At 39.7% G+C, this 21,431-nt stretch overlaps 1 protein-coding gene across 6 annotated transcripts; it reads left to right on the forward strand.

The window, feature by feature from the left end:
• Positions 1–723: 723 nt before the first annotated feature.
• Positions 724–20,714, forward strand: LOC111224522 (serine/threonine-protein phosphatase 6 regulatory subunit 2-like). Of its 6 annotated transcripts, XM_022749042.1 has the most exons (25): positions 746–804; positions 1,106–1,138; positions 5,551–5,720; positions 9,202–9,456; positions 9,809–9,995; positions 10,073–10,210; positions 10,304–10,369; positions 10,493–10,605; positions 11,174–11,287; positions 11,553–11,679; positions 11,979–12,131; positions 12,672–12,896; positions 13,321–13,385; positions 13,594–13,709; positions 13,799–13,884; positions 14,775–14,855; positions 15,002–15,099; positions 15,318–15,375; positions 15,741–15,868; positions 15,995–16,119; positions 16,219–16,363; positions 16,855–16,937; positions 17,104–17,296; positions 18,241–18,348; positions 19,922–20,714. In XM_022749042.1, the coding sequence occupies exons 4-25, from the start codon at positions 9,230–9,232 to the stop codon at positions 19,977–19,979; spliced, it is 2,694 nt and encodes an 897-aa protein (XP_022604763.1). In that variant the 5' UTR covers positions 746–804; positions 1,106–1,138; positions 5,551–5,720; positions 9,202–9,229; the 3' UTR covers positions 19,980–20,714. The 6 variants fall into 6 exon arrangements, with proteins under 6 accessions (XP_022604762.1, XP_022604761.1, XP_022604766.1 ...); XM_022749041.1 differs by lacking the exon at positions 1,106–1,138 and having other exon boundaries at positions 724–804; XM_022749040.1 differs by having other exon boundaries at positions 734–1,138.
• The last annotated feature ends 717 nt before the right edge of the window (positions 20,715–21,431 follow it).

Here is a 21,431-nt window from a genome sequence, read left to right on the forward strand (position 1 = left end):
AGTTGAGTTGTATTGCATGCCCTATACTGAGAATTGTGTCTAATATTTTGCCCACCATGTTTTTTTTAATTAATTAGGGTACACTAATCATTGGAAACACCAACACAATGCCATGCAACGGCCCCATCCTCCAAAAAAATAATTTCTAAAACAGTTTTGACAAAAACCGGTCACTCAGGGTAAATATGTAATAGCTAAGATCTTAATTAGTTAGGTGAATTATCTGATTCCAGTGTTAGTAACTGATTATTTTGTCAAATCTTATATCACAACATCATAAAACATCACTTTTTACAGTTTGATAACTGGGAGGAGTTTTTGTCAAATCTAATCAGTGTTGAAATTTAAATACGTATCACTTGCAATAACGTTAACTTTGGCATTGTTTAAGTTGATCAGCTGAAATCACGATATTGATCAATAGGTGTGTGGGTAAGAGAAGGGCAAAAAGTCTGCTGAACTACCTCTAAATAAACAACATAAATACGTGTTTAATGTCCATATAAAACACTTAAATTTTGATAAAAAACAAATCATCAGACGTGTAGGCTTCCGTAGTAGAGTTAAAATACAACACTTTAAAATACCATGACGTTTAGACTTAGAACTTGACTAATAGTTTAAATAGATGTAACAGTGTCGGCCGTCGCGTCATTCAGTGTACTGTCTGAAGTCGGTGCACGTTCCCGGTGTAGGTCTACTGCGCGCTCTCGTAACCATGTCGCCATTTTGATTCGAAAAATATGACTGAGTTTTTCCTGCCTTGCATGCTAAAGTTAGCCCAGCGTTTGAATTACTTTGTGCGTGAGTACGAATCATACATTCTATATCTTAAATAACAGGCATTGCTATTAATGTAAAGTAGCCGTTAACGTTGGAGAACTCTTTATTTGATAGACTTGAAAGCAACATTTGGCTAACGTTAGCTAAGTTGAGCTAGCTAACAGTAGCCAGTGTTGTCGCAGACTGACCCCTTCAAAACAAATCACTATTCGCTCACAGGCTAATGTATGTTAGCTAACACAGATAGCTAGTAGTTAGCTGGATAGCTAGTGACTTAATAGCTGGTTGCTTGACGCAAAACTCCCCCAACAATCCAATACAGACGGGAGGAATAGCAGCGGACTTTCAATCAAAGGTAAGTTTGGACGAAAAGATCGTCATGAGTTCGAGCAACTAGCGAACGTTTACTCTGCTGCTCCATCGACAAAGTTGAACCCAAGTTGGAGAGCTATTTAAGTTGGCTATCTCAGCTCAGTACACGTTAACTGTTAGTAGCTAATTAGCTTACGTGCTAATCAGAGTAAAGGAGGAACTAACATGAATGTTTTCAAAACTGATGCAAATACTATAAGTTAGTGTCTAAGAATCGCCAAATAACGTTGATCAAGAATCCGATATTGGCTAATCGGCTAAATTTACCAAAGGAAACTGTTTAGTTGTTAGATTAGTTAACGTAACATAGTCACTAAGTTAAGAATATCAGTTGAGGTTGGGTGCTATCTATGTTAATGCAATTTATTTCCCCTACTGATATATTATTTATATTACTATATCCACACAAGTTTTCGTTATCATCTAGTAGTTAACTAACGAGCTATATAAAGTAGTGTTGTTCAGTGCAGCCACTCGGATTTGGCTGAGGCCAGCAACAACGAAGCCTCGTTGAGTTGCTTTAAATGAAGTACGAACCGTTTGTATGTTAGTTACCGATTGATAAAGAAGGAGACTTAGTGTTTATACGACAGCTGCGGAATGTAATTAACCACGAGGACTGTAATTACTGTAACGTTAATCTATGTCGTTTTTTTTTAAATCTTTAATCTCTGGTAGTGGTGCCTCCACTGGAGTTGAAGTAAACAGAAATCTGAGCTCCTACCACAAGTCAGTTGATGTGCATTTCATGCCAAGGCTGCGCTGCTCACTTTACATTTCTTTAGCTACACATCAGTGTGTCTTTCATTGTTAGACAGTCTTGGGGAAACAGATTTATATATATTTTTTTTCATTATTGATTGATCTGTTAATTTAAAATACATTGTATCATTTCCTAGGATTTGTAAGGAAATAATGGCAAGTGCCCCAGTCAAGTCATTAGTCTGAAGCCCTGGCTTATTTTGTCTGACAGCTAACAAACCCAAAGATAATCAGTGATGTGATTTGATGAAGCACCAGGAACTCTTTACATTTATGAAGGGGTATTACAAATCACAAGCAAAATGACTTTGTGTCTTTTATTCTCATAAAGAGGTCTTTCAGTACTTTGGGACCATCACCTCTGCATCAAGCATTAGGTACAGGTCTGTTCATCTAATTTTACAACTTCAGCGCACCTAAGTGCAAGTAAGCAGCAACAGGCTGACTAAAACTGTAGCTTTTGTTTGTCCTCTGAAGTGCACTATTGCAGATTGGTTGATCATTTGCTAACACATGCCACTAAGTATCTAGAACAACATGATAAACATTCAGTTGCCACCAGTTGCATCTTTATTTGCATTCAGCATGTAAAGGAGAGCTCAGATATTTCAAGGGATGGTGGAAATCCCTTTTGCTTGCTGCATTTTAAGTTGCCTAATTACAGACTATTGTTGACTCACAACATTTACACATATGCTCTTTATGTGTGCCATTGTTCCTCTTTTCATCGTCTGTTATATGTGCCAGTAGACTGTTTTTGTTGAGATTGCCTCTAGCGGGTTCTATTTTGGATGTAAAGTCAAGCATTTGCTTCTCTGCTCAGTGTCCACAGGGAGCGTTCAACAGGGTTATTACTGCACTTGTGTACTCTGTAAATGTATGCCAGATGGACGCTGCTGCTGCTGCTGCATGTGCAAGGAAGGGTCCTCCTCAGGAAAAAGGGAAAAGAAAAAAGGAGGAAGCACTTTGATTTCCTCCCTGAGCTTTACTTCCATGATCAACAGATGATAGCATGTTGCTCAGAGAAGTTTGTCCAAGTCTACAAAGCCAGCAGATGTAATTGTTTTGTTGTTACTGCTGGTGTACTCTGTTGTCTAGAGTAGCTGCCACAGTAACCACATGACACAAAACAAACTAAACATGCTCACATAGTGACAAAAGCATCAAATACTCATTCTCCATCATTCAAGCTACATCCTCCATTCACCATAGTGGGCATTTAAAAGCCTGCCTGATATTAACTTGCAGTGCAATGAGCCACAAGAAGGAGATTAAATCTTGTTAGTGTTTGCAGCAGTTGTACAGGTATAAGGGTAGTGGTAGGTTTTTTTTTTGTTTGTTTGTTTTTTTGATTGTCATTCTGGAAATCGGCCATAACCTTTCATGGTAATTTCCAGGCCTGAAAACTGATATACTGCAGTGTAATATATATTTCTGGTATGTGTCTGAAGGCAACAGCCTAATGCATTTTCATAGGGTATTGTCTTGTAGGGAATCTTCACTTATACACCCTTCTTACATGCTAGTGAATATTCCTATTGTATTGAGTTAATACCTGATTGATACAGGCGTGCACATCATAATTATGTTTGTTAATTTCAGCTCTAGGTTGTTGTTGTAACCTAAAAGATGACACAGCATATTTTCAATCTTAAGTTCTACGTTTTGCTAAATGATAGCCTGTAGAACTGTGAGGTCCCCAAATGTTTTGTTAACTAACCTCAACCTTTGATACATTGTCTGCATTTTATTGAAACAGACACCACACTGATATTGAATGAAATATTTAAATGCATGACAACCATCACATATTATAACATGAAAAGTCCTAGATGTGTCATCCATTGTTTTTTGTTTTTCATATTCTTGTGTACTTTATCCTGACATATCTGTTAACATTTTATTTTTTTTACTACATTTAGAAATAGCCTGCATCACAGTTTTCCTTGCTTTCAACGTTAGTATAACATAAATGTGGAGAGAAGTGTCAGTGTGGATTTGCTGTGGCACCAAGCTTCAGACAGGATTTTGACAACCCTGGCATGAAAAAATTAGTATAGTTCAAATACAGAATTAAAGCAACAACACAGATGCGTAGGGCACTTGCAAAATGTCGCAGAGGAGCAAAACAATAGATTTTACTTCATATAGTTGATACCAGTCCATTAAAAAATGAGGATATTCCTTATCTTATAAAATCAACTGCGCTTTAACACATGGAAGCAGTTTCTTTTTATACATTAAACTGAAACCTACATTCTGTAAATTTGACTCTACTATATTTTACTATCGTCTCTAACATCAGTGTCATTCGCCATCAGTTGGAGAGGCATGAAGGCAACTTGATGACTTATATTGAGCCTCTTTACCAACATATTTGTCTTATGTTTCTAATATGTTTTCACTGAGTTAGAGTCTAATTAGAATGGATGTGTAGATTTTTACATATGCATTGCTTTGAGTTATATATCACGAACAACTTAAAAATAAATAAATATTTATTATACCAACAGGTAAACCCGCATTTTACCGATTACAGATTTTACAGATTACTTTACATCACAGCGTACATTAGCTTTAAGGTATGAAATTGAAAAAGTAGAAGAGAAGACTGAATGTTAATGAGAACAAAGCTTACTTAATTTCCATAGAAGAGCAAACATATATGACAATGTATATTAGTGGTACCCATGCAGAGATACAGTACTATATAAAAGTTAAAGGCACTAAAACTAAATTGAGGACAGCTTCACAGGGCTCTACGCTTAGTTTTTTTTTAGGGGTTCTGGTGCACATGACTGAAAAACATTAGGGGCACAGGTGTTTTAAAAAAAAAAAAATAACAAAATAAAAAAAAAAAACGATGCAACTCTTTTTTTGAAATGCTAAACGTACAGTATGGATAAGACACGGGACAAACTGACTTAACAAGGAGAATACTGAAGAATTTTAAACATAAGATGTACATAGCACCTAACAAAGGACCACTATGCATTGTGCTTCACAAGTGCATCCTCTCTCAAACACTATTGAGTCTTGTAATTCATTCCAGGGTTTTGAAAATAGGGTTGGGGTTTGATGGCATTTTATCCAATCTGAAATCAGTATTAAATTGGTGAAGAAATCAACATTAGTTTTCACATCATTCATAACTTTTTCAGAACAGTACTGGCTACTAACAAGAATCTTCTTCCTGGATGTTGTGAGCTTTGCTAATAAGAATATCAGAACGAGGGATGGGTGGGGTTAGGACAACTTTATTGATACTACTATTTTAGGGCTGGACAATGTATCGTCTTTGCGATGTGTGCATGCACAGTAGTCACATCGCATCATGAGTAATGTCAAGTTAGGCAAATTAACTCAAACATGTCATGCTACAACTCCTTGCCGTGTTGCAGAATGAATTTGGGAGCGACCAGACGCCTCCCTGGTGGTATTGTGAGATGAATAAGAATCTAAACATCTGAAGTGCCTAAAGCTTTTACACAGTACTGTATATCACCAATGTTAAGCTGACTCATCATGAGGACAACTTCACATTTTCATATCTACATTCACATAGGCTATTTGTGCAGATCTAAAATCTTGTCTGAGTGGTATGATAACAATTTCTTCTTCTGTGTTGTGCAGGTTATGGTGAGCGTCTCAGTGTCTCATCTCCTAAAGAGGCCTGCGTTTTAAGAGGAGACCCATGCTGATAAATGCCAGGCCTCGCCACACTCTCTGTTGTCTGCACAAACACAAATGCCTGCCTGCCCGAGGGGGAGGTCTGATTAAAGATATCCACATTTCATCCACTGGTATGTGTGAGCACTTTGTCTTTTTGTAATATATAGACTATGACTACATTTACTCGGACCATAACGTTGTCATTGTAAATAACATAATATTTAGTTTATGCTGGGTATGAGTTGCCTATAGATACGTTCAATGCCAAATTTAGATTCGCATTCCGTAGAGGAAGAACATCTGACCAAAATAAAGCTATAGTGACATCAAAAGATACTGTGCATGAATGCATTAGGTCTTTGACAATTGGGGATTCATTTGATTGAGCTTCACTGGGACAATATGAAGTCTGTTTGTTATTTAAAATTGTGTGCTACACCAAATGACATATTTTTGTAGGCTCCCTCCACAAAAAAGCCAATGGGAATTTTCCATTGGCTTTTGCATTATTGCAGAAAACAAACTGACAAACAAAAGTTTATGATACTTACACGCTATGGTAGATAATCAGGTAGATAATCTTCACAACTAAACCCCACTTTATGATGTTTGAAGCCTAAATACAATCACCAGGAGTAAAAAGCTAATATTAGGATATAAATGAACTACATCACATTCACATAACTTCATAACCCACTTCATAACCACTAAACTTCAACTTGTAGATTGATTTAGCTCTGGCCTCTTCTACAAAAGCCTTTCCTTTTAGAAAGTTAGTGCAAGTATAAACACAATGAGGCTGCAAAAGTGGACTGGTGAGTAGATTGGTTTTTGTGTTTGGCGTGATGATGTGTAATGTCCACAACAACCTCTGTAGTCTCATTTAGCCACTTGTTAGAACTGCTCTCTTTTAGGATCACTTAAAAGATGAAAATTTCTTGAGCTTATGTTAGCTACAAACCTTATGCCAGTCATCTAACCAAAAACCCATTCAAAAAACCCAGAGACTTCAGGATTAAGGAACGGGAAGTTTGAGGACCAATTCCTGCAGCACTCTGGCTGCAGCCTTTATTGGTAGTATTGGTATTGGCACTTTCCCATTCACTCCAATGGGAAAGCGTTACAAAACTTTTGACTGGTATTGTACATTACTCCTTCTATCTGCCTAAAAGGAATTGGGTTCAAGACCACATGTGGAATCAGGATTAAGAAATTTATGGTGTGAGAGGAGAGACCTCACCACATAGTGAAACATTGTGATTTCTTGAACCTACAGCTATGGCTTCCACTGTAGCATTGCTCCTAGTAGCTTGTTCCAGGGGTTCTATTGCAAGTGCAAAGAATTCTGGTGAAATTGATATCTAATTTACAAAATAAGGTTCCAGATCAAATTTACCAAAGGACTGTAGAAGATATGGCCAATCTATCCTATCAAAAGCCTTTATAGCGTCAGGTGAAATAACAAAAACAAATTTGTCCCATTCTGATTATTAAACAGGCGACGAATGTTACTACAAGAATTACAGCTTAAAAACTAGTCTGATCAATACATATGATAGTTGAAAGCATTGTCTTTGACTATTAGCTTTTTATCTACATTCAGATATAAATCTTATATATCTGGATTACTTGTTTGTAATCTGTATAGCTTCTCATAAATCTTTTAAAAGTAGTAATGTCTTCAGTGCTGTATAGTTTCCTACCAGAAGCATCTGTCACACGGGATAGTTTGACTGAAGCATGAGGTTAGTTTAATTACCTACTAGGTTTGTTCCCAAACTTTGTTTAGCATACATGAGCAATTTTTCTGCTTCAAGGACGGCCCAAACAGAAGTGATTGTAGCCTGTAAATCATCAGAAGGATGAAGATTTTGCTCCTTCTGAAAGTCGTTGACCTCTTACTTACTCTGTCTGCCCTCCTAGCAACATAAGAAATAACCACACCCTGAATATACGCCTTAGCTGTGTATAGAAGAAGATTGGAGGAAATATCAGGTTTATTATTATCACTCAAAAAAAGCCTGTACTTCTCAGTTCGTTTCTAAATTTTGGATCTTTGAAAAGATAATTATTGAATTGGTTGCCAATCTGCATTGCTGGCCAACTCAAGAAACAGAAAGAATGATGTCATCAGTGGAACAAAAAATGACACTTTCCAGTGATCTGGTGAAGAAATAATAGCTGTTTAAAACAGTCAGTAAATAATAAGAAATTAAAGTCAATGGAAGCTAAAGATTCATGCTCCAGTAATCCCTGTTAGTTGACTGAAGGCACCACAGCTCAGCAGACCACTACAGAACCACTGGAGTTGGGAGCAGAGTATTTGAGTGTTGTAGGTATAGTCTGTTGAGTAAACGGTCAGTAACACAGGTGTACTGCTTAAATATAACATAATTTCCTCCTCTGACATCACAGCACTGACAGCTGCTTTAAAACACATGCTTGTAGTTTTTTTGTTGCTAAATTAGTTACCCAAGAAGCTAGCTAATCCCATGGTTTGTAAGTGGGAGACAGCTAATGAGCTGTTAATGTACAGTATAGTGTTATATTCATTGTGCCATCCTTCATGTCACAAATTAATGGGTGAAGTGAAATCTGACCTACGTGGCCACGGAAAGAAAGCAACTTCTCTCTGGAAAGTTGAGGAGTATGTTGTTTCATCTGTAAGTGGTGGACCTGCACCACCATCAGCTGCAGTCAGGCTTTGGGAGGAGGCTTCACTATTAGTGTCTCTAAAAACATTGATTCCTCTGTTGTTATCCCTATGGTCTCACGGAGGGAGTCCCTCATGAATATTGTAATCTGTGGACCCTCTTCTCATTTGGGAATGCTGATGACCCTCAGGTTGTGGCAGCGACCACGTTCCTTAAGGTTATCCACTTTAACTGTTAGCGTTTGTTGTTAGCTGCTAGCTGCATGCAAAGTACTCCAGAGACTTCTATGGTTGTCTTCAGATCACCAGGCGGATGGTTTGCCGCCGTGTTGTGAGGAGGCAACAGCGTTGCAGATTCCACACGAGCCGATTCCTGTGTTTGTGCATGCTGCAATTAGTTCTTTGACATGTATGAGTCAGTCAGATAGCTACATTTGTTAGTTTAGGATAAATACACTTAACAGAAAAGTCATTTGCAATGTGGTGGTTGGCTTGAATTGACTGAGCTGGTGAGGGAAGCGTCTATTCTCTCTCCATGCTCCTCACACGACCCTCCAGCTGTGATTTACCTTTGTGGGCATCAACATTTAAATTCACCAAAAACCTGGACTGGGTTTTTAAAGGTTTACATGAAAGAACCATATAAAGTTTTAATTTTATTAAAAATGCCCTGTATTATCTCAGCATAAACTGGAATACTTCACATCTTAATATGATCATCAGAATATTAAGAGTATTAACATAGTCTATGATATAAAGGACAGGAAGGTGTGATCCTCGAGTGTATATCCTTGTTTACATCAGTTTCTCTCCTCTGCTTACTTCCCCACCTACTTGTCCACTCTTCCCTTCCTCACCCCTTTTGTTATTTCTGGGCCTCCCTATGTTCCCTCATCCTCCTCTCCCTGCAAATATTCTTTACCCTCCCTCCCTCCTCACCCTACCGTCCTATGGCCCAGGGCTGTGTCCCCCGTCCCAGCGGCAACCATGTTTTGGAAGTTTGACTTGCACACCACCTCCCACATCGACCAGCTGCTGGACAGGGAGGACGTGACGCTGAGAGAACTGATGGAGGAGGATGACGTCCTGCAGGAATGCAAGGCCCAAAACCGTCGACTGCTCCTCTTCCTTTCCCAGGACCACTGCATGCAGGAGCTGGTCAGCCTCATCACCACAGAGCCACCTGTTGATCTGGAGGAGCGGAGCCGCTTTAAGTGAGGCCCCACATTGGTTACTGACACAAAAGTGATGAGATACTGTTTCTGCAGTGCTATCACACCTTGTATAATTTCTTCGGTTTAACACGCATTAAAATGACTATTTTCTCATATTTGTCATTCATATAATGTCAGCAATACAATGTTCAGCTCTGTTTATTTAAATTTATAACATCCTATCTTTTCTGATCTGGTCAAATTCCCCACAGAAACCAAATTTCAAATTTCTTTTCACCTCTTTTAGACAGATCAAAGCTCAGATAATGAGAAAACATTTCAGAAATGCCACTTCAACATCATTAGTTGCACCAAGACCCCCTCTCATTGCCATCCTGTGTTTTCTTCTAAGATTTCCCAACATTGCGTGTGAGCTCCTGACATCAGATGTGTCCATTATAAACGATAAGCTGGGCGCGGACGATTCTCTCCTCGAGATGCTCTACCACTTCTTGGAGCAGGACCCACCTCTCAACCCGTTACTGGCCAGCTTTTTCAGCAAAACTATCGGCAATCTCATTGCCAGGAAAACTGAACAGGTACAATGAAAAAGATTGAGGCTTCCACTGTTAATCCACTGTACCCTATAAAACTGACTAAAATGATTTTTTTCCAGGTTATAACCTTTCTAAAGAAAAAGGAAGGCTTCATTGGCCTGGTGCTGAAACATATTGATGCCTCTGCCATGATGGACCTGCTGCTTCGCCTCATCAGTTGTGTGGAGCCTGCCCCCTTGAGGCAGGAGGTCCTCCATGTAAGAAACATAAATACGTCTGTGCACCTCCCCTGAGTAAACGTTTAAACAAAACATGACTATCTGATGCGGTTTATGTTTTTTCCATCCCAGTGGCTGAATGAGGAGAAGCTGGTACAGAGACTCACAGAGCTCATCCATACTGGTAAAGATGAGGAGGTGAGTGTCGCTGACCTGTCAACGTGTTGTTACGATACTGATACTTTGTTAGATGAAGACAAACTTAAAGAAACCATCTTAATGGTTAATTTACATTAAACAATTCAACATTTTACCTTTCAGAGACAATCAAATGCGTCCCAGACGCTTTGTGACATCATCCGCCTTAGTCGAGACCAGGCCAATCAGATGCAGGAGAATGTGGAGGCTGACCCACTATTGGCCGTACTAGAGTCGTAAGTTTAAAATGCCTTATTGTTAATGTTTCAAGAGGGAAAATAAATCTGACCTGTGACCAGTTTTTTAGCAACAAATAATTGGTTTTCAGTGTTTGGAATAAGTGTGCAGTGAAAAACCTTTTACTATTTAACTGACCACATTAGAAACAAAAATGCTACCAGACTGGCTTTGTTTAGTGGGAACACTAGTCAAATGTTTGGCTCATCCTCAAAGTCCAAGACCTCAAACTGGTCCAAAGGAGAAAAGAGTTAGCCAACAGTTATGTGACACCATAACTGGTAGGTTCATTTTATGCTCTTTTTCTCAACATAGGACAGGTTTCCTATGTTGTAGCTAATTCCAGATGTACTATCTCCCAACCTGGAGAGAATAATTCTTTAAAAGAAAAAAATGAACAACTATGAATTTCTGCGATCACTTCAAGTGAATGAGAAAGTGGTCTCAGACATTTGGAGCCCACTGTAAATAGCGGAGTAATGGGAGACTTGGTTTGTTTGCTTCAACAGACCATGTCACCATCATCAAACTTTAAGTTGTTACAGCATAAACCTGTGCACCTTTCAGGCAGGAGAGTGTGGCGGGGCTCCTCAAGAACTTGTTTGAGGGGGAGAGGAGCGAGGCCTCCATCGTTAACGGAACTCAAGTGCTACTTACCTTACTGGAGACCAGGAGGTCTGGGTGAGTTGAAGTGGTTTCTGTCAAGTTCTTAATTGTAAATGTTGGAGGCTTCGATCATTTTGGTTTCTTTGGGTTGTGGTCCTCCCAGGTCTCATGAGCAGATGTAATTAAAATCTTGTTTTATTTATTCCTCTAAGGTATTAGGAATGCAGAGGAAATATAGGTGTATCCATATGAACACAGGCACAGGCACTTGTTAGGTAGTATAATCTTCATAGTTTTAAAGTTTGGTTACCTGATGTTTCTGTCTGCTTGTCTCTCCTAGGTTGGAAGGGCTGATGGATCTGTATTCTCAGGGTTATGAAAGGTCTTACACTGTCAACAGCAGTATTTTAAATGCCATTGAGCCCCATTTAAAGGACTTCCAGCAGCTTCTTCTGGACCCCCCCAAGGTAAAGCTGCATTGCAGTGCCATGTCATGAAGTAATAATGATACTAAACATGATAGAGCATCTTGCTGTGGGATCACACCAACACCCTACATGAGTACTCAGTACTCAGCTAGCACATTTTAGCACACTTTTAAAATAGCGCAGTAGCTGATGGTTAATTGACAGTGCATAATTTTATATTTTCTTTTGTTTTCCTCTGTTACAGTTGTAGAATTGAGAATCAGTTTTTTTGTGTACTAGTATCAAAACAACATTTAATGGCAACATTACCTGATGTACTTTTCTTTTTCCATCTACAGAAAAGTGCAATATTGACGACCGTTGGCGTTCTTGAGCAGCCACTGGGGAACGCCCGCCTTCACGTGGCCCGGCTGGTGGCCGCCCTACTGCAGACCAATGCCCCCAGTATCTGCCAGGAGCTCTGCAATCTTGCCACCATGGACCTACTACTGGTAGGCTGAGGCTGTAGCTCCTTTTTGTCATTGCACACATAGCGAGTATGATGTGTTTGAGCTCTCACATATGTTTTTTTTTTAGTAGCTGTTTTAGAGGAGGTTTTTGCCTGACTCTGTTTGTATGTCTGAAACAGTTGCATCAGATTTGCACAAGGTTAGTCAAGAGGTGGGGAACGTCTGATTATCTTATCACACCCCCTGACCAAAGGGCAGTGGGTGTGACCTTTTTGGAGCAGGTTCATTTTCGTGCCGTTCAGCAGACAGTGGATTCAAATGCTACACTGTTGCCTTAGTTAAACAACATGGGGGCAGTGGAGAGTTTCTGGTTCAGATATTACCATCATGGCTTCTTTAATGTGACAGAACAGTGACACACAGAGCCATGTGGTGTTGCAGTAATTGTCTAAAATGCTTAGAAAAGGACATGTAACACATACTGGTATCTTGACATGTTTTTAAGGGATGTGCTGCTTACAGTTGTTCTGTCTTTCATTCTGCATGTCAATGACTTTGCTTTATATTTTCCTCTCTGAACAGGATCTGTTCTTCAAATACTCCTGGAATAACTTTTTGCACTTCCAAGTGGAGCTGTGTGTGGCGGCTATCCTGAACCACCCTTCCTCAGAGGAGCGGCCCAGCCCAGGCCTCCAGAACCACGACGGGAAGCCTGCAGCATCTAACGCCGAGGTGCAAGGGGAGGCAGTGGAGACAGGCAGGACCATTGACCCACAGACCTCCATCCACAATGCCCTTGTGGCACATGTAGGTGGCCCCAGCAGCTCTGTACCCTGAGAATATCATATTACAACCAAGTCCCCTAGAAGTTGATGAGTCGATGCATCAATCAAGAAGACCCCCCAGTCGTCTTTCATGTTGTCAGTTGAATCACTGCACTTTTTCTTTATCTGCGCGGTTAAAAAAATGCAGGAGCAGAAGTGTGGCAGGCTGTAAACTTTACAAACAGAGCTGACTTTGATGGGAGTAGAGACGGGTGGTGGAAAGAGAGGGCAGCTGTATGCCAGACAGCATGAGGCAGGGCAACACGACTCGTGTGTTTGCTGCTCAGCTCTGGTGCTCACTTTCAGTTACCCCCATGAAAATCCTGATTCATGATACTCCTACTGTTTTTTTTTCAACCTATGTCCACACTCATATTCATACCGTGTTTCTGTTGTTGAACCCTCAGCTTTTCCAGAAGTGTCGATTGGTACAGAGGATTCTTGACGCCTGGGAGGAAAATGATAGAATACAGTAAGAGTCTCTTCATGTGCACGGCTAGCAATGAGCGTTAACACATTTGTATTAAAATAGCACATTTCCTTCCACTGCATTATTCCTGTGCAGATGCATTTTGTGGTTATACAGATTACGTGTTGTAGTTACATACTGATTATACATGTCAAAGGTAAAAATAGTAGTTACTGTGTTGAAGGTAATCCTAAGTGTACCTGAATCTTAGGTCTGAGGGCGGCACCAGGAGAGGCAACATGGGTCATCTGACCAGAATTGCTAACATGGTGGTCCAGAACCTGGAGAAAGGACCAGTACAGGCCCAGATCACTGACCTCATCAAAGGTAGTCGTATATTACAGGAGGCCTGATCAAGGCCAGAGAAGTTATCTGCTTAACTGATCATTCACTAATTCACTGCTTTCCTCTCACAGAGCTGCCAGAGGACTGCAGAGGTCGCTGGGAGAGCTTCGTGGACGAGACCCTGAGAGAGACTAACAGGAGGAACACGGTAGAGCTGGTGAGTTTTCATTCAGTAGCATTCTTTTTTTTTTTTTCCCTGAATAAATAGCTTTCTTTTAACTTCCTCTAATTTCCTCTTCTCTCCCAGTTTATGCCCATTCAGAGCAGCAGTTACTCAGATCAGAACCAGCACACTGTCAGAGAAGCCGTTACCAGCTCCTCAATGAATTAGACTTGTCATTTAATAAATGCAACAATATATGCAACAAAAATCAGAAGTGTTTTTCATTTATAAACATTAGTGGCCCTGATTTAAAGGGGGAATTTTCTTGTAAACAGACTAAATCATGTTTACAGTGTCAGTCAGTGTTACTCATCAAAGCACACTGTGTGTATCGTTGAACTCTAACAAGCAAACATGCAGAATGTATTTCCTTCCTCATAAAACATTTGCAAAGCTGATTTTTATTTATTTATTTTAGTATTTTTAACCCTGCACAGTTAACATCCGTATTTACTCGCCAGCAGTCTACTTCCTCCTCGTCTTTGATGGCACATTGCAGCACTTCCTGCTGTGTAACTGCCACCTGTAGATCAGTGGAGAAGTCTGAACCCACTGGCAGGAACGTGTATTGCACCTTAATACAAACATGGTATTGTGTCACAGGAGTGTGCGTGTCCTTGTACGTGTGCATGACACAAACATAGGGACCCACTTGTAGAAAAGCTCCACAGCACAGCCATAGGTTAAAAAATCCACAAAACTTTAAAGGCAGCATTAATCTAATATTTGACTGTTTTCTGTTTAAAACATTGTCATGACTTTTTAAGCGTTTGTCTGTCATATCATAATTACAATGTGAAGCAGATATATGTCTTGTAAGGCCAGTGGACACTGTAATGTTCAACACCAAAAAGTTCACCAGACCTCCACACTGTGTCCTGCAGGTAAGCACCCACAACATGCACTCGTCCAGTGAGGACGATGACATGGAGAGCCCCTTCCCCAACGACCTGTCTCTCCAGCAGGTAGGACTGACTCACCACCATTGAAACAAAATTACATTCCGTACTTATCTGACATCTAATAAGATAAAGCCTCTATCCATCTGTGATAACCTCTTCTGTCCATAATGACATCGCCTTAAAAAAAAGTGTCCCTTGCACCCTCCCAGGCCTTCTCTGACTATCAGATCCAACAGATGACTGCCAACTTCGTGGATCAGTTTGGGTTCAACGATGAGGAGTTTAGTGAGCATGATGAAAATATCAAGTGAGTCTCACGCAGCATATTGACTCAGCGTCAAAGCTCTGCTCAGCAAAAAAATCCTTGTTTTTATTCATCCTCAGTAAACACAGTTTGATTTTATGTTTGTCATATTATTGTAATGCTTGAGTGTAGGTGTGTTATTCTTTATTCCTGAACATATTCCCATAGCAGTGACCTGACCTTTTAACATGTTAACATGTCTCCTTGTTCTCTTTCCTCAGCGCCACATTTGACAGAATTGCCGAAATAAACTTCAATCTAGATGCTGATGATAATAGTGTAAGTGTTTGCAGGCGCTTCTGTCTTACTGTGTTTCTTCAGAAATGTGTAATATTATTTTCCAGACTACTAAAGTTAAATGAGTGGTCAACACTGTTCTGGGTAACCTTGTTATTTTGTATATATATATAATGTATTGTTTTATTTTTGTTAAATTCTGTTCAGAAGATATTTACAAACCATGTAATAATACGTAGTTAAATAAAAGAAATATCACTTTTTGTGTCTTATTTCATAATCATTTGAAAAGATAATTCTCTTACCTTGTAGGAGAATAACACAACACTGACACTATTTGTTATTTAAATGAACCCCCACATCGTTTTTCCAAAATCAAAACATTCATGTGTCTTGTTTGTGCACAGGCCAATGCGGCTGCTTTTGAAGCCTGCTGTAAAGAGAGGATACGCCAGTTTGATGATGCTGAAGAGGAAGAGGACATTTGGGAGGAGAAGGAGATCAACTATGCAACACAAGCTAAATCCAGAACAAGGTAAACCTGAAGATATTTTTCTAGCTCCTGGTTTTCTCAGTGCAGTTTGTTTACAGGTTAAGTCTCTCCGTCTTTGTTAACCTTCTCATCTGTCCTCTATGTGTCTCCATTGGCCCTGCCATCCAGGTTTGGAGTCTCCCAAACCTCAGAGGGCAGCTCCAGGAGCAGCATGGAGAACGGAGGCAGGGAGCAGGACCGCGGATCTGAATCTGATGAGGACGAAGATTCTGAACAGAACGCGTCAGACACAAGTAAATTGGAGAACAGCCACTCACAGAGCGTCATTTGTCAGTGGAAACAACACTCGGCTCTTTGTCTTATTCTCTGCCCGTTGTTTGTCTTGTTTCCAGGTCCAGGCTGGACAGCGAATTTCAGGGACTCTGGAGGGACTGCAGCATCCCAAAACCAGGCAGGGTGGGACAGCTCAGCCGGGGGTGGAGCAGAGACACAGGAAACAGGCTGGGCCAACTTCACTGAGTTCCAGCCTTTCTCCGGGTGAGAAGCAAAACTGTTGATGCAAAGTAGCAGGTCTCCTAGGCTTATCTAAAAAAAAAAAAAAAACATTAACTGACATTTAAGAGTTAAGAGTTATGGCTGATGAATGAACGAACAATGACTACTATAGAGGATATATGTTAACAACGGTTTTTACTGTATACCAAGCCACACCACTACTAAGTGCTAACAAATATGCTATGGCTGAATGGTTTGACCTAATGCAGAGTGAGGAAAACAAATAGGTAGAAAAAGTAAAGGCCATCAGAATCAATGATGATGTATATGACGTACAGAACAGTTAGAGAGAGATCTGTTTTGTGCAGTGCCAAAAATGGCAATTTTATCCATTTACACTTAAATCCACTACACAGCTAGGAGTGAAAAAAGTGCAGTGGTCCTGAAGCCACTGTACATTTATTGTAAAATATAGATTCTGTTGGAACAGTAGTCTTTACAACTTGTTAACACAGATTTCTCTTTTCCTACAGCACAGAAACGAATCCCAGGTGCAGCTCTCCCGTGGATGGCGGAGCCGCAGATAAACAAGCCAAACAAAACCACGAGAAAAGCGGTGAGTGTTCACCTCAGCTGATCTACTCGCTCCCACCCACCTGCCTCTCTGTTGAAGACAGAACCCGTCTCAGTTAGAGTTGGTGAAAGATTTTAAAATAAATGTAAAACAAACTCGTAACAATTACACGCCTGTTGCTAAGTACGTTTTTTTGTGTGTCTGTCAGCAGATGCTGGTGCCTCTCCTGGTACTTGGCCAGTGGGAGAAGGGAGGAAGGCTCCTCTCGTGGCCTCAGACAGCAGCTCCTCTGGGGGATCGGACAGCGAGGAGGACGACAAAAATGCTGGTGCTTCTCCAACCGCAGCCATCACCTCGGAAAAGGCTGGCGCCCCTGGCAACAAGACAGCTGACCTCAAAAGGTTCGGATTATAGCTGAAAGTATTGTTCTCAGATGCTGAGTATTGAGATCCTCCTCTGTTGACCAGTCCACTCTGCGCCATATATATATACAGTATATATATAACATTACTGTCTAATACTTTCACATTTATGTAAATAAATAGCCAACAATGGAAACCAAGTTCAATTTCAAATGCATTTACAGAACAACAGGCACTTAATCAACCTCAGTACAGTATTGCTTAACACGTAACTCTCTGTCAACAGCCTAAATCATAAATCCAAAGTAAATATATTTTGTTCAAATAAATAATAAATTAAACTTAAATTACAGCATTTTGAGCCTCGGAAAAAACAAAATAACATGACATGATGATGAGCCGTCACGGCTGCCATGGTGCACGTAACGCCAACTGAGTTGAACCATTGTAGCCATAAGCAACATGCGAGTAGTGAAACGCGACTCGAATGATGTCAGCAAGTACGTGTACTTGAGTACTCGTACCCATCACTAATAGAGATAGTAAGTTACTGGGCAGCAAATACGATGTTAATAATTTCTTCACTAGTGTTGAAAGGTAGAATTAAATGACCAGTTAAGGAAATAAAACGTTTCTTGAACAAAGCCTTCATCTTCTCAGTCATCGAGGGGACACATGAAGCTAGTTTCGTTTCAAAAACAACAAAAACATGACAGAAATATTGATATTATTTTATGCAGTTAACTAGATTTTTGATTGTCTTCGGAGTGTTTGATTTAAAAATTTAAAGTGTAAGGACTGTGTCACTGCTCCCAGGGAATAAGAGGTTCTTGCCCCTGCCCAGTGACGTAAGAGGGCTCAGCTATGGAACAAAGAGACGAACTGTCTTTTACAAAGACACACCCCAGGGATTTATGACTTGACAAACAAGTGTGTTGGTGTGAAATTAAAAGTAACTCTTAACCTCCCTGTTTGTTTCGCAGTGAGGAGAGTCCGGTGTCTCTGGAGAAACTCTCTTTGTCAGATCCTCCTAAAACGTCAGAGCAGCCGCCTGCGGAGGATTCACCTGTAAACACACAGACTGACAGGAAGTAAGTACCTGCCACCTGTTCAATCATTGGACTGAACTCTTTGATCACTGATTCTGGAGAAATTTCATCAGTTTTGTGTTATATCAGGAAAAAATAAGTTAGAGCTTCTAAATTTAAACTTAAACTTTTCTCTCAAAATAAAAAAAAATAAAAAAATCCTGTTGGGTCATTAATAGTGATGGAAACTTGAGTTGTCTGTTTGTTATTGTTGACATTTTATGGATTAGGTGATTACTCAAACAATTTAGTAAATAATTGATAAATCACGAATTAGAATTTGTATCCATGGAGACAGAGGGTGAAGGATGATGGCCCTCTGGTATAAAGGTCCAAACAGATATGGGCAGTGGACACACATACGGCTGTGTTTACACTACATTTGGCGTCTGTATGCATGGATGTGTACACACACGTTTGTCAGCAGTAGATACCACACGACTATGAACTCTGGGTCGCAGACAGACATCTGCATGGACCCGTGTGGACAGAGGCAGTTGACAAGATTTAAGTCACGTGGACAACTGGATGCAGAAAGGTGATGCAGAGGTGGAGTACTTGATTTTAAAAATACTGAAGTATTCAAAAGTAAATTTTCTATGTTGACACCTTGTTGTATTGCTCCACCTTGTATTTGCAGAACCTAATGACTCTGAAAGCTTCTGAAAGCACTGACTGACTGACTGACTGTAGAACCTGTAGAATAAAAAGCTTACAGAATATGATACATAGAATGTAGAAATATCCATAAAAATACAATTGAATCAACAAAAGTCTAAAATCTGGATTATCTGGAATTAAACAAATGTTACATACCCCGTGGTCTCTGGTGAAGAATCTTCTGCCTCATCTTTATCTCACGTCGCCATTGTTAGGACACTTGAGAGGTTCAAACATGAGGAGTTGGCTGTGATTGGTTTTTCTACTGTGATGAACACAGTGTATGATCTGTCACATTTTCAAATTAAAAGAAAATTCATTCCACTGACTCAAAGCTGCTTCAAAGTAAGAGAACTTATACTACATAGAAATGTAGTGGAGTCAAAAGTACAATATTTGTGTGGAGGAGTAAACTATACTTACTATACTAAGTACAGTTTAGAGTTGCTGTCCACCTCTGTGTGATGAGCATATTTTACTATTTTATGATATCTTATAGACCAAACAGTAAATCAATTCAGTTGCAGCCCTGCAGTAGGAAATGTGTGTTTTATTCTGTCAAAGACATTTGTCTTCATATCATGATTAAAAAAAACAGTCACTAACGCTGTTGATATTGAGGGTCGAGATAAGATATATATATATATTTTATGTGTGTGTGTGTGTGTGTATATATCTATTTTAAACAAACATCTCTGATTGTTTGTTTCCTTCTTTCTCCAAAAAAACTTTCGTTGTGGAAATCTATTTCAGCCTGACATTTTTTTCAGCAGGGACGAATAAAAATGACAGTGAACTAATATCATTGCACTGAAACAGTTTAGGTTGTTAACGAGTAACTGAATACTGTGAGTTTTCCTTGCCTAAGCCCACATACATCATCATCTTAGAGTCTGTGTGTATTTCCTCTGTGTTGCCCTAACAGAGAGGAAACGTCACCTCCCCAAGAAGTGTCAGTGAACGGACCGGTCTGAGCGAAACCCCGGCACAGAGATCCACCAGTGACGGAGCCGCGGACTGTCAGCCTCCTCCAGAGTGACTCCCCTAAATAACCTCACTGCAACTATGGTGTTTTTACTGAATCACTCTGCCATGTTATTGGACCTGGACACTGCCAATCAACACCAATAATGAGGCGGCGGAACATGTAAAAAAAAATTAAAAAAATCTATATATATGAAAAATGAGAAAAAAAACCAACAGACAGGACGGAGTGTAGAGGAATCATCTTCAAAGCCTTTTTTCCGATGTTGCACATAATTACGTGCGGTTTTAATGTAGCAGCGACAGAATCCGAGGGGTAACATCATTATTATTTTTTTATGTCCTGAAAGATTTCTCTCCTTCCTGTTCACAGCTGTTGGAACCCAACTGTTAGGGATTTTACATTGTCACCCCTGAATGGATAGCACAGGCTAACTTTTAACAATGCCTCAACAATAAACACCGTTTTTTGAAAACATTTTTTTTTTCTCTTCAAGCTTAAGAAAAAGCACTTATGCAGCCATTTTACTGTACATGATAGCACAATGTAAGTGTTCTACCCTCATCTCTGCTGGCTGTCTTATCTGCCCTCACCCCACCCCCCACCCCCCAATTGAGGTTTTTCCCATTTTTTTTTTCTCTTTGGTTGCTGTTGATGAAACATCTCTTGTCGTACATCACCAGGTTTCTGAATGTTTTGAAGTGCTTCAGGAGGGTCCGAGGAGGAGGAGGGGGCGGGTCAATGAACAGAGTTCTAATAGTATTACTGTCTTTTGCTCATGTGCAATAATGTCAATTAGCCATTTTATTTAAAATTGAAATTCAGCATTTTGTTTTTTTTTTTGTTTTTTTTAAAGAATCGATCTAGCATTGGACTCATTTGGTAGTTTTGAGCAAACAAATCTGGATTTAATCTGAACTCGAGGTTTCTGATTTTTAAATTTTCTTTTGTTTTTTCTTTGTAGTGCATGTATAACTGGTTCTCTGTTGACCTAGCTAGTGAGCTAAGACCTTCTGATTGTATTGACCTTTAAGTTCTTATTGCTATCCCCCTTAAATCAACCAAACATTATCTACCTATATACAAATATTATCTACATTTAAAAGTAATTTTACAAGCAATCTTGAGATTACTATTGTTGTCTGTTCCTTTTTTTTCTCTCTCTCTCTCTCCACCAAGCACTTACTCACTGGACGAGAGTGGCATCTGGTCAGAGTGATGCTGTATGTTTTTTTTTTTTTTTTTCTTTTTTCCTCATTTTTTTTTTTAAGTTTAATTTTATTTCTCTCTGAGCAGCAGGATTGGAAAGAGGACAGGTCTGGGTTCTGCAGAGCTCCAGGCCTCTTTGGTGTACTTACTTAAATCATTTGACAGCGATCAGGTTCTACGATCATTGTTAAAAAAAAATTGAAATTAAAAGCGTCTGGTTGACCACATTAAT

This window comes from Seriola dumerili, unplaced genomic scaffold, assembly GCF_002260705.1.
Source record: "Seriola dumerili isolate Sdu_G_001 unplaced genomic scaffold, Sdu_1.0 BDQW01000138.1, whole genome shotgun sequence".
Classification (NCBI taxonomy): domain Eukaryota; kingdom Metazoa; phylum Chordata; class Actinopteri; order Carangiformes; family Carangidae; genus Seriola; species Seriola dumerili.